Source organism: Propithecus coquereli, unplaced genomic scaffold (genome assembly GCF_000956105.1).
Source record: "Propithecus coquereli isolate 6110/MARCELLA unplaced genomic scaffold, Pcoq_1.0 Scaffold14, whole genome shotgun sequence".
Classification (NCBI taxonomy): Eukaryota; Metazoa; Chordata; class Mammalia; order Primates; family Indriidae; genus Propithecus; species Propithecus coquereli.
This window is the reverse complement of record NW_012138302.1, coordinates 11,391,258-11,407,324: the sequence shown is the minus strand read 5'-3', so window position 1 is coordinate 11,407,324 and position 16,067 is coordinate 11,391,258. Positions and strand designations below refer to the sequence as shown.

The following is a 16,067-nucleotide window of genomic DNA, read 5'->3' as shown; positions in this document are numbered from 1 at the left end:
CAAGTCATAATAACTACCCCCAAATCCAATTAACCACATGAATCTTTAAAGTCTTCCTCTTAGTGTTAAAACACTAAATTCAACATACTGCAACTGCATAGGAACATCAGGAAAACACATTTGACCTGTATAACAATTCTCTGTAGGGCAAAAATATATAGATTCTTTATGAAAATCATGTGCTAAACATACGAACTGAACACTGCACTTTTTGTCTCATAAATGTAAAAAAAGGAAGCTTAAACTCTTCTGTTCCACATCCAAACAGTCCAGTGAGTTATATGGGGGTAGGTGGGAGTGGAGAGGGGAGAGAGAGTTTCAGGATCTGAAGGACAGGCCTCCAAAACATGAACTGTCTTTTTCTTGTTTTACGCGTAGGGTGAGTACTCTTGCGGGAAGGCTAGGCTGTGGACTCACGCGCTCCCTTCCTGCTCACTAGCTGCCGATTGGCCAACTGCTCTGCCAGCTGTCCCTGAACTCCAGCTTCCTACCATACGCTCCGGAATCACATCTGGAGAGTGAGCCCCATCCATCGAGTTTGTCACACCTTGCACTCAATCTGCTACCTTCTCTACAGTGTAATGGCATTATTAAAAAGCATTTTCATTAACATTTATATTTACAAAAAAAAAAAACTGACATTTTTTTTTTCATTAGAACTCCTTAAAGCCATTTCCCTTAAATATTTAAAGAGTTTAATGGTAAGGTTTTTTTTTTTTTCAGTTATAAAATAAAAATCCCATTTGAATTTTTCTGATGTACAAAAAGAGATAGAGATGAACCATTTTGACTGTGAAATCAGTTTGTTATTCCGACTATTTATGTCACCATTGTTCCGTTAGAAAGTCGGTTTTTAAGATCCAAAAACACATTACCAGAAGTGTACCAGAATTATTTGGCAAATGACTTTTCTTTGAAAATGGCACGTGGAGAAGACACTTGTCTGCATAGCATCACAGCAGCAAGATATCGGAAAAATAAAAAATATCATTTTATTGTACTTAGAGTTTCTTAGGAAATCAGATGCATTTTTCATCTTTCTCATCAAAGGATGTGATGTCCTTTCCTACTCACAGAATGAAGGTTCAAACTGTCTTTCTTCACCAGGATGCAGAATAGCTAAAGGGTTGTTTTGGCAACATTCTTGATCATAACGAATAATCAACCGCTTATTTGTCTTGTGATTTCAAGTTAATTCATTTCATAGGAGGCTTTTTTTTTTCCAGTTGGATTTCTTCACCCATATCTAAAAAAAGTCAAAAGCAATACAAAAATTTGTACACTCATTAATTTTCAAACATGACAAAGAAAGGAAAGGGGGAGAAAATGGCAAACCGGGCCCTGTGGAGTGACGAAAACACATCATCCCATGTCAAAAGGCATATGGATGATGATATTGTGGTCACAGAGGACCCCTTGCTTTTTGCCTAAAAGAAGTCAGCGCCAACCCTGTTGTAATTCTCTGATGCCTGTCATTCCAAATCTGATGTCTCTACAGTGGTCAACAGGTTGAGAAATAAAAAGAGAATTATGATTTCGCATACTGGGTCATCTTAAACCCAGCTAAGAGAGCTCATAATATTTGTCAGGTAAGCATTTGCTTAATTTGTGGTTTAATGTTGGGCTTTTTTTTATACTTTTTTTTTTTTTGTGCTGCTATAGATATCTGCCATTGGTTGCCAAAAACGTTTAGTTCCCTCTTCTGAACGAGTTCCACTGGGCAATCATGAATTTCTTTGTGGGATGAGGTGAAAGAATACAAGAGAGCCTGTCGTGATGCCGATGTCCATGCCAGTCCTGAAGCACCCACCACGAGCTCGCATCGATGCTATTTCTTAGGTCTGTTGATCTGCGCATAGAGAGGCTCCGGCTCCTATGGATAGAGGGACAAAGTGAGACCTGCCCTTGTCCACATGGGATTTTCTGAGATGGCTTTGGGAAGGAGGGATTGGGGTTAAAACATAAAAGTGACAGTTTATGATGGATGACCTTAGATTACTTTTGGATTATTTGATCAGGATGCGTATCATTTTGGCAATATATTTACCATCAAAAAGAACTACACACCCGGTTCTGTCCTTGGTTTTCAAGCTGAGACTGATTTCCCTGTTACGAAATAGCATGGTATGGCAGCCAGAGCTGGACAAACTGTGTGATGTAGGCAAGATACTTATCCTGTGAGAGTCTTGGTTTCTACAACCACAAAATGGGAATATACTATTTATCCTGCAGGCTTCTTGAGGGCAGTAGAGACAACATATAGAAAGTATCTAGCACAATGCTTGGTAGTAGTAGGTCTTCAGAAAATGGCAACAATTATTATGAGTCAAGTGGACATTATTCCAACAGTTTCACAAATGTCCACTTGAGACCCCTAGAATACTGTTTCAAATTGCTCTTTGGTTTCCACAAGCAGTGATGACTGGGTGAACTGTTGGGTAAAAGGAACAAGAATTGTGCCTTTATCTCTTAATTAAACCTTCTGGAACTTGTTTCCATTCAATCTGCTGCTTGAGGTCTGGCCATTCATTTGCCTGCACCCATGGGGCTGTCCTGAGACACACAAAGAGATTTTCACCAGCATGTGTCATAGCAAACCTTCCATCCAAACCTGGATAGGAAATGGTGTGTGGCCCTGTTTAAACCACTTCAGGCTTCAGTTCATGTTGAGATGGCTCAGTGTGCACTGGCAGAGCAGACTAGATGGGTACTATGGTCTTAAGCACGCACAGCCCCTTCTGTTAAAATTGACCTCTACGCCGTCACTCTTGGATGTTTGTGCCAGAATTAAATGGGCACAATGACATCTTAATTCTGCCGTATTTTATATATTAGCTTGCCTCCTGCCATGTGAGGATAGGTCCTTTTTATTCGCTATTTTCTTGAATCTTCAGAATGAACTGGCATTCTGTGAGCCCCTCCTATGTGTCTGGCACCACACCAGGTTATTTTCAAGTACGTTATCTTTTTAACTCATCACAACAGCCTTGTAAGAGATGCTTTATCTCTTTTGCAAATGCGAAATCAAGTACAGAAAAGTTAAGTAATTTGCCTATGGTCACACAGCTATTAAGTCTGAATATAAGAGAACTGAAAACAGGGTCTAGTGCTTTGTCTATTTCTGGTCTTTTACAACAGTTGCCATTAAAGAGAGGGAGAGCATGCATGCACAATCCTTCCAGCTGTAGAGTGCTTCAGAGTTTACAAAACACCTCATGTCTTATTTTATCTGCCTAACAGTCCCGGGAGTGGCTTTTATTCTTTCCATCCTCATTTTACAGATAAAAGCTGAAGTTCAGAGAGGTTGTGTGATCTCAGGGTCATTGCGCTGCCTCTCATGTGTAATGTATCATGCTGCTTGCTTTCTACTATAAAGTGGGAACAGCCTTAGAAGATAAGGTTGTCCAGGCTCATCGTTTTACAGATGAGGAATCTGAAGCCCAGCGAGGAGAGCTTTTGTTTTCTCAGAGTCACACAGTTACTTAGTAACCACGCCAAGATCAGAACCCAGGACTCCTGCCAACAGATGCTGGAAGTTGTCATGTTTGTATTTTTCCAGGGAGAAGGAACTTCCTATCCTTGGAGGCACCCTAGTCTTCAATGCAACACAGTGCCAATTTGTCCCTCCATGTTTTCCACCCATAGACTTCATACTGTCCTTGGAAATGTAAAAGAGTACGTGTTATCCTTCTTCCGAAGATCTGATGACAGAAAGTCATCAGAATGGGCTTCCAAGCCCATTCTTCCATGTCCTACCTCTGGGTTACCGCTTGCTAGTTCCTTCTGCCATTTAAATACATGAACCTAGCACGGTAGGTCCTCGAGGGTCTGTCAAATTAATGAATGATGGTGATGCTGTTTCTAGTTTCTTCTCTGTTCTGATCCCTTTGTCCTAAATACACCTCAATTTGGCTTCATTCTCTCAAAATCAAATATGGCAAAATCTATATAGCAAGATGATTTCTTAAGCACCTAATCTATTCTCAGCCAATTTCCTGAACTATGTCAAATACCTGTTGTAAGGCTAAGCATGTAACTTTACTGTGTGTGTGTGTTCCAGGGGTGCAGTAGGTGAAGTGAACACAGGTGGAGTGGACAAGAGTTAAGTACAACTCCTGGGAAGAACCACTTTCTTTTGCCCATGCTGGGCTTCGAGGACGCATCTTAATGCTTCCTGGGTAGACCTTCTCAGCCCATTCTTTTATGGATGCCCCAAGAAGTCAGGCTGCCTTGATCTCACCCTACAATTTGCTCTATTCTAATTTTGGAAACTAATTTATCCAACTGAGAATGACACCTAAAAACAGAAGATGACAGCAGGCTCAGACAGGGTAATTAATGCCACACTGCATTAACTTGCTGCAGCTGAGATAAATATTCACACATCTTCTGCTTGCCGGAATTTAGCTTCAAATACCCATCACAACAGCGGTAATGACTGCAGTCAACTCTCAATTATCCCCACTAATGAAGGGGAGCAGCGGTGTGGAAAACCCCAAGCAGCAGATAATCCCAAAGCCTGACACTGTGATGCATTATACGTTTTGGCAACAGCTTTACCTTCTTTGTTACACAGAATCTTAGACTGTCAGAGTTAGAGGGGAGCTAAGAAATCATTTGATCCAGAAATTTCTGACCTGGCTTCTGGCAAGATCACGACAGGGGTCTTTAAGCTATTTTCAAAATTCCAAAAAGTCCAAATGGAATCAAGCATTAACATATGCATGCCGTTGATGTTTTCTTGTTTACTTTTGGCCGATTTGACTATCTCTCTGCCCTGCTTCAAATCCTTCAAAAGGCCCCATCACCCACAGGGTAGGTCAAAGCTCCTTAGCTGGGCACACAAGGCCCATTAGTCTCGTAGTCCATTAGACCTAATAAATACCCCTTCTAGATCATGAATCAAAACTCTACCTTCAGGTCACGTAAATCATGTTAAAAAAAAACCTCTTTCTTTATGCCTCTGCCAGAATGATCTTTCTGAAATGGATTTGGCCGTGCCAGTCTCCTGCTTGAAACAGCCCTTCTGACTTCTTATTACCCAGAGGAAAATGTTGAGTCCTCAGGACGGCACACAAGGCCCTCCCCATGTGGCCACACCTTCCTGAACAGCCCCAGCTACTTCCACTCTCTCGTATGTCCCACCTTCTAAACCATACTTCCAGTTCACCCTAGCATGCAGGGATTCCTCCACCTCTGACACTTTGCTCAGGCAGTTCCTTCTGCCTTCTTTGGCATTTTGGCCTTCTTTGCTCTGCACCTGGAAGTTCACACTTTAAGACCCAGCTCAAATACAAAGGCTTCCTGGACTCTGCGGTGATGTGAGCCACTGTGCTCTCAGACAGTTCAGGGCCTGTGCAGACTTCTGTCTTCACTCCTATCACACATCTCCTAGTATGTTCTACACTGAGCTCCACTGTACCTTGCACATCAGCATCCCAAATTTTGAGTAAGAGCTTAGAACACAGGAGGTGCACCCACTAACATGAAGAATGAAGATATGAATGAGTAAATGAATGGTTCTTTTCTTAATGGGAGTTGGCAAATATCTATGAACTTTAAGCTCATCTGTGATTCTGACATGTTAATATCTCTATTTTTAGAGGACTTTAACAAAGTAGATAGTAAACCATGCAGTGAAAACCAAAACAAAATCAACCCTCTGATGCACATCGAATACCCTATTTTCTTGGAGGAGCAGAGAAAGAGTGGAAACACAGGACTGTGAACTCAGGCAGGCCTAGGCCGCAGTGAACACACCTGGGGCTGAACAAGTTGGGTTTCTTCCTCACTGCAGAGAGAGGAATCATGGAGCACCTCCGTTTGGGGATGTTAGACAGGACTTACCGTAGGATTGGGGCTTATGTTTGATGATTCTGGGGAGGGTCAACAAAGTAGGGTTTTTCTCTGAATTGGATGCTGTCATGAAACAGGGGTAGTTTTATGATTATCTTAACAATTCTTATCTGGAAGACAGGAAGAACTGAACAAGGCTAAAACCAGGATAGAGGAATGTGTGATCATCTTTACAATTTGGACAACGTTCATGTTTTGCCTGGGCTCAGCTATGACTACCTAGTGGTCTTGATTTTGTCTTGACCCATTATGGGGTCACTGAGCAGCCCTGTCTGATGCTGATGTTGTGTGAAATGTCGATGTCCAACAGCAGAACACCAAGGTCTACTGTGAGGGCCAGAATAGCAGCTGGTTGTCAGAGGCTGCTGTTCTCTTTCTGATGGTCTCTGACTTGGGGACCCTAGGACTCTTGTCGGGGTACTTAACCCCTCTGAGAGCCAGTTTCCTCATCTGTAAAATGAGGCTAGAAATCCCCTCTGTGAAGGAGAAAACATACGTTGCTTTTCTAACAGAGAGCATGGAACATAGGAGATACTGCAAAAAAAGTTAGGCTGCTTATGTCTGGGTGTGGTTTTATACTTCCTTTATAGAAGACGATTTGAGGCCTAAAAATCACCTGTGAGTGCCTTTCCAAACTGCTGCTCCTTCATAGCGCATAGGTGCAACTGCAAAAGGACTCTCAGTTATGAATATAATAATGGCGCTTGATCAGCCCAGGAAAATCGTGCGGAATGAATGTGGAGTTAATCCAAACGGCCTGGCTACAGGGCCCTGTGCGTAACAGAGACTTCCGCTGTTTGCAGACCACTCCACAAGTGAAGTGTGACTTACGTGCAGCAGCCCAGTAGACTCCCAGAATTGGAATAATAATGGCTTATATTTACAGAGACTTCTACAGTCTGCGAAGATCTTTCCTTTGCCATATGATCTCACTGGAGGGCCACATGAGGCCTGCGCTGGGTGTTCCTGTCTCTACTTTACGTCAAAGCATCAAAGGCTCCCGCAGTCTGATGACTTGCCCAAAGTCACTCAGCCAGCACAGGGCAGAGCTGGGACAAACTGGATTATATTTTTAGATTGTTTTATTGTGATAAAATATAAATAACCTAATTTTTGCATTTTAACCATGTTTAAGTGTAAATTCAGCAGCATTAATAACATTCACAATGTTGTGCAACCATCACCTATATTTCCGAAATTCTTTCGTCACCCCAAACAGAAACTCCTGTCCCCATTAGGCAGTAACTCCCCAGTCCCCCCATTCCCCGCCCCTGGTAACCTCTAACCTACTGTCCAGCTCTGTGAATTTATCTATTCTTCTTCTTATTTTTAAATCAATTTTATCAAGGCATAAGTTACATGCAATGAAATATACCCATTTGAATGTACACTTCAGTGAGTTTTGACACATGTCCACACCCATGTGAGCTGCAGAACATTTCTTCACCCTACAAACTTCCCTTGCATCCTTCCCAGTCAACTTGCCCTCCCAGTGCCAGCACTGATCTGCTTTTGATCGCTGCAGACCAGACTTATTTTTTCTAGAGTCTCATGTAAACACACCCGTCTTTTTAAGCCTACTGTCCTCTCCGCTCCCTGTGTTCCCTCTCGTGGAATGTCAGCGCTGGAAGGGTCCTCAGACTGACAGCTCCGTTCCTGTGTGAAGAAACTGAAGCCCCAGACACAAGGGCACATTTCCAAAGCCACACAGACACAGCAGAGACCCAAGGGAGCAGCCCAGGGTTCCGACTCCTGTTTCTGTGCCCATTTTCTCCATTCTCCACGTGTGGCTCTTTGGCATGAAGCTTTGGGGCAAAGAGTTTCCTATATCACATTCTGAGGAGATGCTCTTGGAAGCTACCTAAATTGTGATTATCACTTTGCACCCATTTCATGTTGATTATATCTGTTTGGGGGAAGCTTGGCCACATCCAGCAAAAGTATGTCAAAGAAATGTATCTTTAGTGGCAGAGAGAAGACACTGCATGCCGAGAAAGGTGGTCTCAGATGTGAGGTCAGCGGTGCTCCATGCAATCTGCTTGCTCAGTGAGCTCCGTGCTGGGAGCCTGGAGTGAGAGTAGTGCCAAGCCAAGCGAGGGGTCAGGCTGGAGCTGGGCGGGGAGGGGGGCGGGGGGCACAGCTTGAGTCCCGCGGCATCGCTCTGCCCAGACAGCAACTTCAGCCTCGTGGTTTTTTTAGCCCCAACACTTGAGCTAGCTCTGTGGGTGTTTTAAATTTCCTGGCGTGGCAAACAAGGAAGATAGTGGTAGCCAGAGTGGAGATAGGCTAAAATAACTCAGACTGTGATTCGTGTTTACAGTCAAGAAAAATACAGGGGTTAAGGGAGCTAGAAAGACCCCAGCAATCCTCCTAACTACCTGTGTGAACTTAGGCAGTCATCTCACCTGTCTGGGCCTCATCTGCTTCATCTGTAAAAAGAAGTCCATAACATCTACCTCCTGGGATTGTGAGAAGTAATAAGTGAACTCATATAACATGAGAGATGCTAAGTGCTCAGAGTCTTCCTTCCCTTTTTATTCAAAGAAAAGGGAAAACAAAGCTTTTTGACCACTTTCAGCCAGGAAGTCTAGCCATCAGGGTCTAAAGGTCTTCAGAACACAGAATAGATTTGATGAATAATACCTTAAAGACTGGTGCTGCCAAATGCACTAGCTTTGCAGGGTCTTGGGTGCTGAAATCCACTTGGTGAATACAAAGATATACCACCTGAGTTCCCGGTGGGGGGGGAGGCGGGGGGGTCCTGTGAATGTCCTGATCATCAGTGCATTTCCCCATCGATAACAACAACAATGATGGCGACACTGAGGTTGTTGACACCACTTCTCTGCCATAGCAGGAAGGGCTTTTCTGAGCCAGTTCCTGGATCTAGGGCTGATCTCTGGGGATCCTAATGAAGTCAGTATTTTTAGGGATTTCTGTCTTTTCCTGTGTTAGCTGGGAATATGAACAGCCTGAGGGAGAGATGCTATTGGAAGACCTCATTTGAGGATTGGTTCCACGCTATAGTTGGGTGACCTTGGGCAAGTTAGAGGGTCCCAGAATGTCAGAGCTGGAAGGGCTATGGGAACTGATTTACAGAAGAGGAAACCAAGGGTCAGAAATGAAGCCATATGCCTCACATCATGCATCTAAGTTGAAGGGACGCTGCTAAAACCAGGTGTCCTGGTTCTGTTTGAGTGCTCCTGAATCATCTAATGTGGGTCTAGATTCAAATCCTAACCCTCTTACATGTGAATGTCAGGATTTTAGCAAGTTATTAACCTCTCTACCTTATCATATTTGTGACATGGGAATAATAAAATACTTAAGAGTATTACCATGAGGATTGAATTAAATGATTCTAGTAATTTTTAAGTATGTTTTATTAGTAGTAGTAAATGAAAGGCTTTGTGATTACCTTCTCCAGAGTGATTCTAGAGACAGGGAATGTGATCTAACTCAGAGGTTAGCAAACTATGGTCTGTCAGCCAATTCTGGCAGCTGCCCATTTTTGCAAAGAAAGTATTATTGGAACACAGCTATACCCATTCATTTATGCATTGTCTTTTGCTGCTTTCATGCTTCCAATGGTAGAATAGTTGTGATAGAGACTGCATGGCCCCCAAAGCATATTTACAGAGTTTGCTGTGTATTCTACTTGAACCCATTATTCTAATGGCTGAAAACCATGTTGAAATCTTCACGTCAAACCATAATTTCTTTTTTTTTGACCTCCAGAGGTTGTACCTACCAGCTTGCTGGCATCTCTACTTGGGTGTCTTATGGGCACCTCAAGTTCAATTGGTCCCAAAGTAAATGTGCTTTCTCTCTTCTCAAGCATGCTTCTCTGCATTCCTTATCACAGGGATTGGTACCACTTAGATCCCTATGTTATCCTAGCTTATGTCCTCTTCCTCACCTCCCATGTCCCTCCAGTCTTAACTTCCTGCTGATCTCGAGTCTTTTAAATATCTCTTGGCAGCAAGCCTGCCTCTCCATCTTGGCCAGCACCGCCCCCAGCCAGACCCTGGCATCTACTGCCTGACCCACTCCAACAGCTTTCCAGCTGGAGGACCCCAATAGGAAGTCTCTTCATGAAGGTCTGAGGAAATGGTTCCCTCTAAAAGTCTACATTGGACTTGTCATTTTGTCATTGAGTTCTATGTTCATGACATAGGCAGATTATTTTCTGGTTTTTTTATGGTTCTTTATTTGAAGGCTCTGTTGTTTGGTTGTGTTTTAAAACAGAATAGTAATAATAATCCCAAACACATGTATTTTACTTTCAAAGCTTACAAAGCACTTTCATATTCATGATATCATTTGATTCTTGGACAGCCTGGGGAGAGAGCTATTGCAATTATCTGTATTTATCCATATGAAGGGATAAATGCTTGCGTAAGGTCACCTGCTTTGGAACCATAATTCAGACCCAATCCCCTGACTCTGTGTTTCTTTCTTTTCCTTTCTCTCTCTCTCTTTTTTTCTCTTTCTCAAGGATTCCTCCTCCCAAAGCATTTGAAGTTCAGCTTTCTTTTCCCTTGACTAGAAATCCACCAGGTGATACTTTATATGTCCTGCATTCCCACAACGAAGATCAGTATTAAAAAAATGACAGCACCTTATTATTTATGGCAATATCTATTGTTACTAAGGGAGACAGACCAAACAGTTCCCCATTGTTACAGATGCTACTTTAACTTGACAGCTGGGAAAGTCTGATAGGCAGTTTATTTACTTAGCCATTTAACCAAATAAATGTTTTCATTTTTTTCATCTCCTCAAAAGCTAACATTTCGCCCTTAAAATTGCTCCAGCAACACATCAGTGAAGTATAAATTACCTGCCATTCCCATACCAGCCATTATAATATTATTTTGGTTTTTTTTTTTTTTTTTGCCCCTGTTGACCCAATCATTCAAAGACACGTGATTCTCCCAGATGGGAGGGTAGGGGGAAAAGGTGAAATAATTGAAGATCTTTTCCTTTATTACTAAAACAGAAATGCTGCTTTTGAGATTGGCCCTGAAGCTTCCACCTGCGGGGATTCAGTCCGTGTGTTTCCCCTTACTACGGCATGATATGGCTTTAACTTATCAACAGATGTCATCCCTACTTACTCAGAACTGTGTGGGTATTTCTAATAAAAAACAGTTGGAGATAATGGTTGCAAGGGCGATAAGAGAGACAGGACTCTTGCTTTCCAACTGTATGAAAGCAGAGGGGAAGATAAAGCCAGGGGCATAACTATCCCTGCATGGAATCCCTTCTCCAAATGTCTGGAAAGGCACTAAGAAATTGCAGTCAGTAAATTTCCACTGGGGTGGATGGGGGAATGGAACAGAGAAAGACACATCAAATATGGCTTGTGTTGCTATTGATGGAGAGATCCAGAATGTCTCATCTGGACTTCCCCTGGGTGTCATAGGAGATAATTCTGCAAGGCTGGCATCAGCCCCTTGGCATGTGATTCTGGATAGGGAATTGTGGAGTCTGCAGGCTAAGCTATCCAAGGGAGAAGACTGCTTCACTGAAGATTACAGGCCAGCCCTCCTCTGGAGCCTAGAGGTATTTATGATTTACATGTGAATCTAAGACTGCTCATTTTTGGAAAGTGAGAGGCGGCCAGCCTGTGAGGTCCAAACAAGGGTCATTGTGATTATGGATCAGGACAAGGTAGAGAGCTAAGAAGCAGACCTTTTCTTTCTTTTTTCCTTCCAAAGCTGTTTTAGTGAATATTGAAAACTAATTATCTGAAAATATAAAGTACAAAGCAAAACCTCCCAGCCAATGGCCTTATTCAACATAAGGGCTAAATGTATAAAATCCAAGGTAGTTGGGAGACAACATTTCTTGAACATATATGATAATGATAATGACAGTGGTGGTGGTAATGATGGCAGTTAGCATCTATGGGGTGCTTTCTATGTGCCAAGCACTGTGCTAAGAGCTCCATATATATCACCTTATTTAGATCACACAATAACCCTATGAGGTGGACTATTTTATCCCTATTTTTCATATGAAGAAAATAAGATAGAGGAAGATTATGAAATCTCAGCAGGGTCACATAGCCAGGAAGTGGCGGAGCAAGATTCTGAACACAGACAATGTTACTCTGGAATGCAGACTTTTTTATCTGAGTTTTAAGCCAAGTACCTAGTGTCTACCTCCACATTAGAGACTCAACATAAGCTATCTCAGGTAATATCATGGATAATATTAGCCATTCTAGAAGATGAAGAACTCAGGACTCAAAAGAAATTATGGTTCTTGCCCAAGATTTCCTGCCATCAAGAAACTGAGCTAGGATTTGAACTCCAGTTCCAAACCCTGAGCTCTTCCCACTATACCATGCTATGTCCATTCACAACTGAGCCGTGACTTGGGGTGCCAGGGAGAGCATTAAATGTGGAAGAGACTGAAACTCCATGAAACAGTTCAGCTTGTATGATTGTCTCAAGCTGAATGGGCTCATAAAGACGAGAGTTTGATACATTGATCTGCAAATGGTGTAAGTCGTCTTTGTTTTCTAGAAGAACTTCAATTTTAGGATGATGTTTGCTGTTATCCTGATGAATGGCTCTTGTCACCTCTAGCTCATTCATCAAATTTTTCAAGGCGAGTTTGAGCACATGAAATACAACACACGCAAGGGGTAAAAAACCTCTTGGGGAATCATCCCGAGGAGTCTGCCCATAATCTCCAACTTTTCTTTTTCCTGGAGCAATGACTTTGCCTATAATAGGCCAGCTCCCAAAATAGCTTTGCAAGACTGAGTTTTCAAATGAGTCTGAGGTGGTTTTGCATGGCATGATATATTATTATGTGCTATTGTACTGATATAAAATGTGGCAACATGTACAGAATGTTAGGTTCTTTAATCATAAAATCTATTAACAAAATGTGCTTTCCAAACTCTGTATTAGCTTTCAATAACCATCAAAATAACTTACATGTGGACTGAGAACGATTCTGAGGTAGTCTCAGAATCCATTTATGAGCGATGAAACTGTTTACCATTTTAATGGTTCTGACCATGCTGTTCAAGACTTAAAAGAAAAAAAAAAGGGGCTCTTTGGGAATGGCCTTGCTGTCCTATATGTTTATGGAAAACCAGGAAAGTATCTGAAAATTGAACACATTTGTCAAGGAGTGACCTTCGAAATCATGTCTGGGTAACAAGGTGTACTTCTGTCTCCTGAGGAGGTTTGCTTCATCAGCTCCTCTTTCTTTCGATCGAATCAGATGTATTGAAATTCAAGTGGCAAAAGCCACTTGTAGTAAACGTAAGTACACCGCTCTCAAAGTAGCTGCTGATGGAATCTGAAGTGATTCGGTGGCAAGCCACAAGCTGCAGAACAGGTGCAAACAGCAGAGCCTCAAAAGTGAACGCTACACATCTTTGGGGCTTTGAATTTCACATTGGAAGGGGCCTGCACCCCTTCCTGGCTAGACAGATAGGGCCTGACATGATCTTACATCTTGATCAATCTCATTTCAAGCACTGCTTGTTTTTGCTTCTTAGTTGGGCTTCTCAGTGTGTTTGGTTGGTGACCTCTTTAGATCTGCAGAGTGTAGGCAAATGCAGTGACATTTTGCTTAAAAGATTAAAGCATCTGGACCACGGCTCACTGGGAAATTACCAGGGTGGGCAGAATGTGTCCATCTCAAAAACGAAATTCACATTCAGTAGTACTGACCGTGCCTCATTCTATCACCACTGCTCACTCAGAACATATTAATAAAATAATATGACCATTCCCCGCTTCTCACCCCTACCCCTACCTCCCAGCATATGTCAAAGGTCATGCATCCATGAGGAAAAACAAAGTGGAAAGTAGACACGAGGCAAGGGGAGATGGAGCAGGTAGTATAGCCAAGGCATGGAGAGGTGCTGCAGGCATCAGGAAGAGGCTCAAGCAAGGACAGAGGGTGCAGACAGTGGGGATGCGACTTCAGAAGTCAAGAGCAAGCAAAGGGGAAAGCAGATACCTTAAGGGTAAAAGAGATAAAAAGGACAGATACCTACCCAGACCTGCGCTATCTAGCTACCAGCCTGTGGACTTATATTATCACCACTGGGCTCCCCACTGGGCTCCCCAAATGGATCACTGTTGGATGAGGCCTGTGATCCATCAGGCTAGAACAAAAGAAGAGAATACTTTTTTTTTCTCTTTTCAACAACTGAAAATATGAGACAACCGGAAACATTTTCATGCAGCGCATACAGTTATTTTAAAGGAGGGTGCAGTTTCAGTTAGAGGATGCCACACCACAAATGCAGACTTGTAGTACAATAAAAGGACAGCCTTTTTCAGCTGACTCATTTTGAACACGAAAGCAAGCCCCTTTAGCAACCCCTAGAGAACTTATGGGTCTGAGCCAGCATTCTTTTCTACGTAGGCTTCCTCGTTCGTTGTCTGTTTCAGTTACGGAAGTTTTAATTTAAGGAAAAACAAAAACAGAAATAAACTGGTCACTTACAGCTTCTTGCTCTTCGCTTTTGCTGGGACTTTCAAAGCCCTCTTCGAAGATGTCATCCGTGGTAGGATCACTGGCGTGGGATGCAGATGATTTGGATGGAGAGCTCTGTCTAGGGGCTGGGGTTGGAGCTGCACAGAGACCATGCAAAAAGAGGAGACAGCTTAAGTGTCCGGTCACAGTGATTTGTGTCTCACAGAAACCTCAGGAATCTGCTGATATTCAAGTCTGATCAGAGGATTCCTTTTCCTATCCCAAGTCAAATCAGTTGAACATCTGAATTCCTCCTTGTAGGTATTGATTCTGTCCTCACACAGACTTGGCCACACTGATAGGGAAGGCGGCGGTTCTCAAGGGATGGTACCTGGACCATCAGCAGAGGCAGCATCTAGGGATTTGTTGGAAATGCAATTTCTTGGACCCTAGCCCAGATCTACCGAATCAGAGACTCTGTGTTTTAACAACCCCCTACAGATTATTCTGATGCACACTCAAGCTGAGAACTACTGGGCTAAGACTTACTTTTTTCTTTCTTTCTTTCATCAGAGGACATATTTATCGAGTGCCCTTTTTGTGCCAGACACTGTTAGAAATTTTATAGACAATATCACTAATCCTCATAAAGCCTCTTAAAGGTGCAGGTTATCCCAATTCGACAGAGAAGGAATCTGAAGGTTGCTAATTTGCTCATGGCAACTGGTGGAACCAGGCTCTGGATCCTTGTACATAGTAGGTATTCCGTAAACACATGTGGAATAAAAAGTGTCTCGGTGATCTGGAAAAAGGGATGTTCTGATGGCAACTTCACAGCTGGTACATTTTCTATAAGGGTAAAAGAAATACGCCGGGCTGACCTCCCACATTTCCTCTCATTTGTTCTACAGGTTTACAACAAATATGCCATTTGATACTACTCTTCTTTCAGTCATTTCTAATTTGGCGTTGAAAATGCCAGTCACTGGCTAAGCCCCAAGTGAGGGGTGGCATGGCTGGGTTTAGTAGCTGAATCTCAAATGCCCTGGATAAGGCCTCCCTGTTGTAACGTTCCAGAGCTTAGAAATCAGGTAGTGAATGATGGTAAAACTTAGTGTGTACTTTTTACCCTGATGGAACTATATTTAGAACAATGATGCTATTTCCTCATTTGTTATTTATAATGTGCCAATGAGTGAAGACACTGTGCTAGGCAGTTCTCATTCATTACACTCCCTAATACAAACAACCACAAGGTGCTCTTGTATGTTTTTTCCGAGATGAAGAAACTACGCAGCTCAGAGAGGGGAGGCGACTTGCTAAGGGTGGGCACAGCTATGAAACAGCGGCACTGGCATTTAACACAGCTCTGCCCCACACTGTCCAGACCAACTGTGCTTTTCTGTTTCTATTTGAGGTTTACTTTTGGTCCAACTGATTCTCCACTCAAAACATTTCTAAAGGGGATATTGATGGATAAGAGGATATAAAGACTGGTTTTGCTCATTTTATTTAAAATAAAACATTAAATTTTTTAAAAAAATTGAAATGAAGTCTGTTTTGTTTCATAAGATGATTAGACACATTTGTCAAGGAGTGACCTTCGAAATCATGTCTGGGTAACAAGGTGTACTTCTGTCTCCTGAGGAGGTTTGCTTCTTCTGCTGATCTCGAGTCTTTTAAATATCTCTTGGCAGCAAGCCTGCCTCTCCATCTTGGCCAGCACCGCCCCCAGCCAGACCCTGGCATCTACT

At 42.6% G+C, this 16,067-nt stretch overlaps 1 protein-coding gene across 4 annotated transcripts in view; it reads right to left on the bottom strand.

The window, feature by feature from the left end:
* Positions 1-969: 969 nt before the first annotated feature.
* DAB1 (Dab, reelin signal transducer, homolog 1 (Drosophila)) overlaps positions 970-16,067 on the bottom strand; it is a 393,749-nt gene continuing 378,651 nt past the window's right edge. For 2 of the 4 annotated variants that reach the window (XM_012639389.1, XM_012639391.1), the window contains 3 exons: positions 14,344-14,471; positions 13,889-13,999; positions 1,769-1,873 (listed from right to left, as the gene is read on the bottom strand). In XM_012639389.1, coding sequence (XP_012494843.1) covers positions 13,904-13,999; positions 14,344-14,471 — 224 coding nt within the window. In that variant the 3' untranslated portion in view covers positions 1,769-1,873; positions 13,889-13,903. Of the gene's footprint in view, positions 1,874-13,888; positions 14,000-14,343; positions 14,472-16,067 lie in introns of those variants that run through there. The other 2 variants (XM_012639390.1, XM_012639388.1) reach the window with 2 other exon arrangements.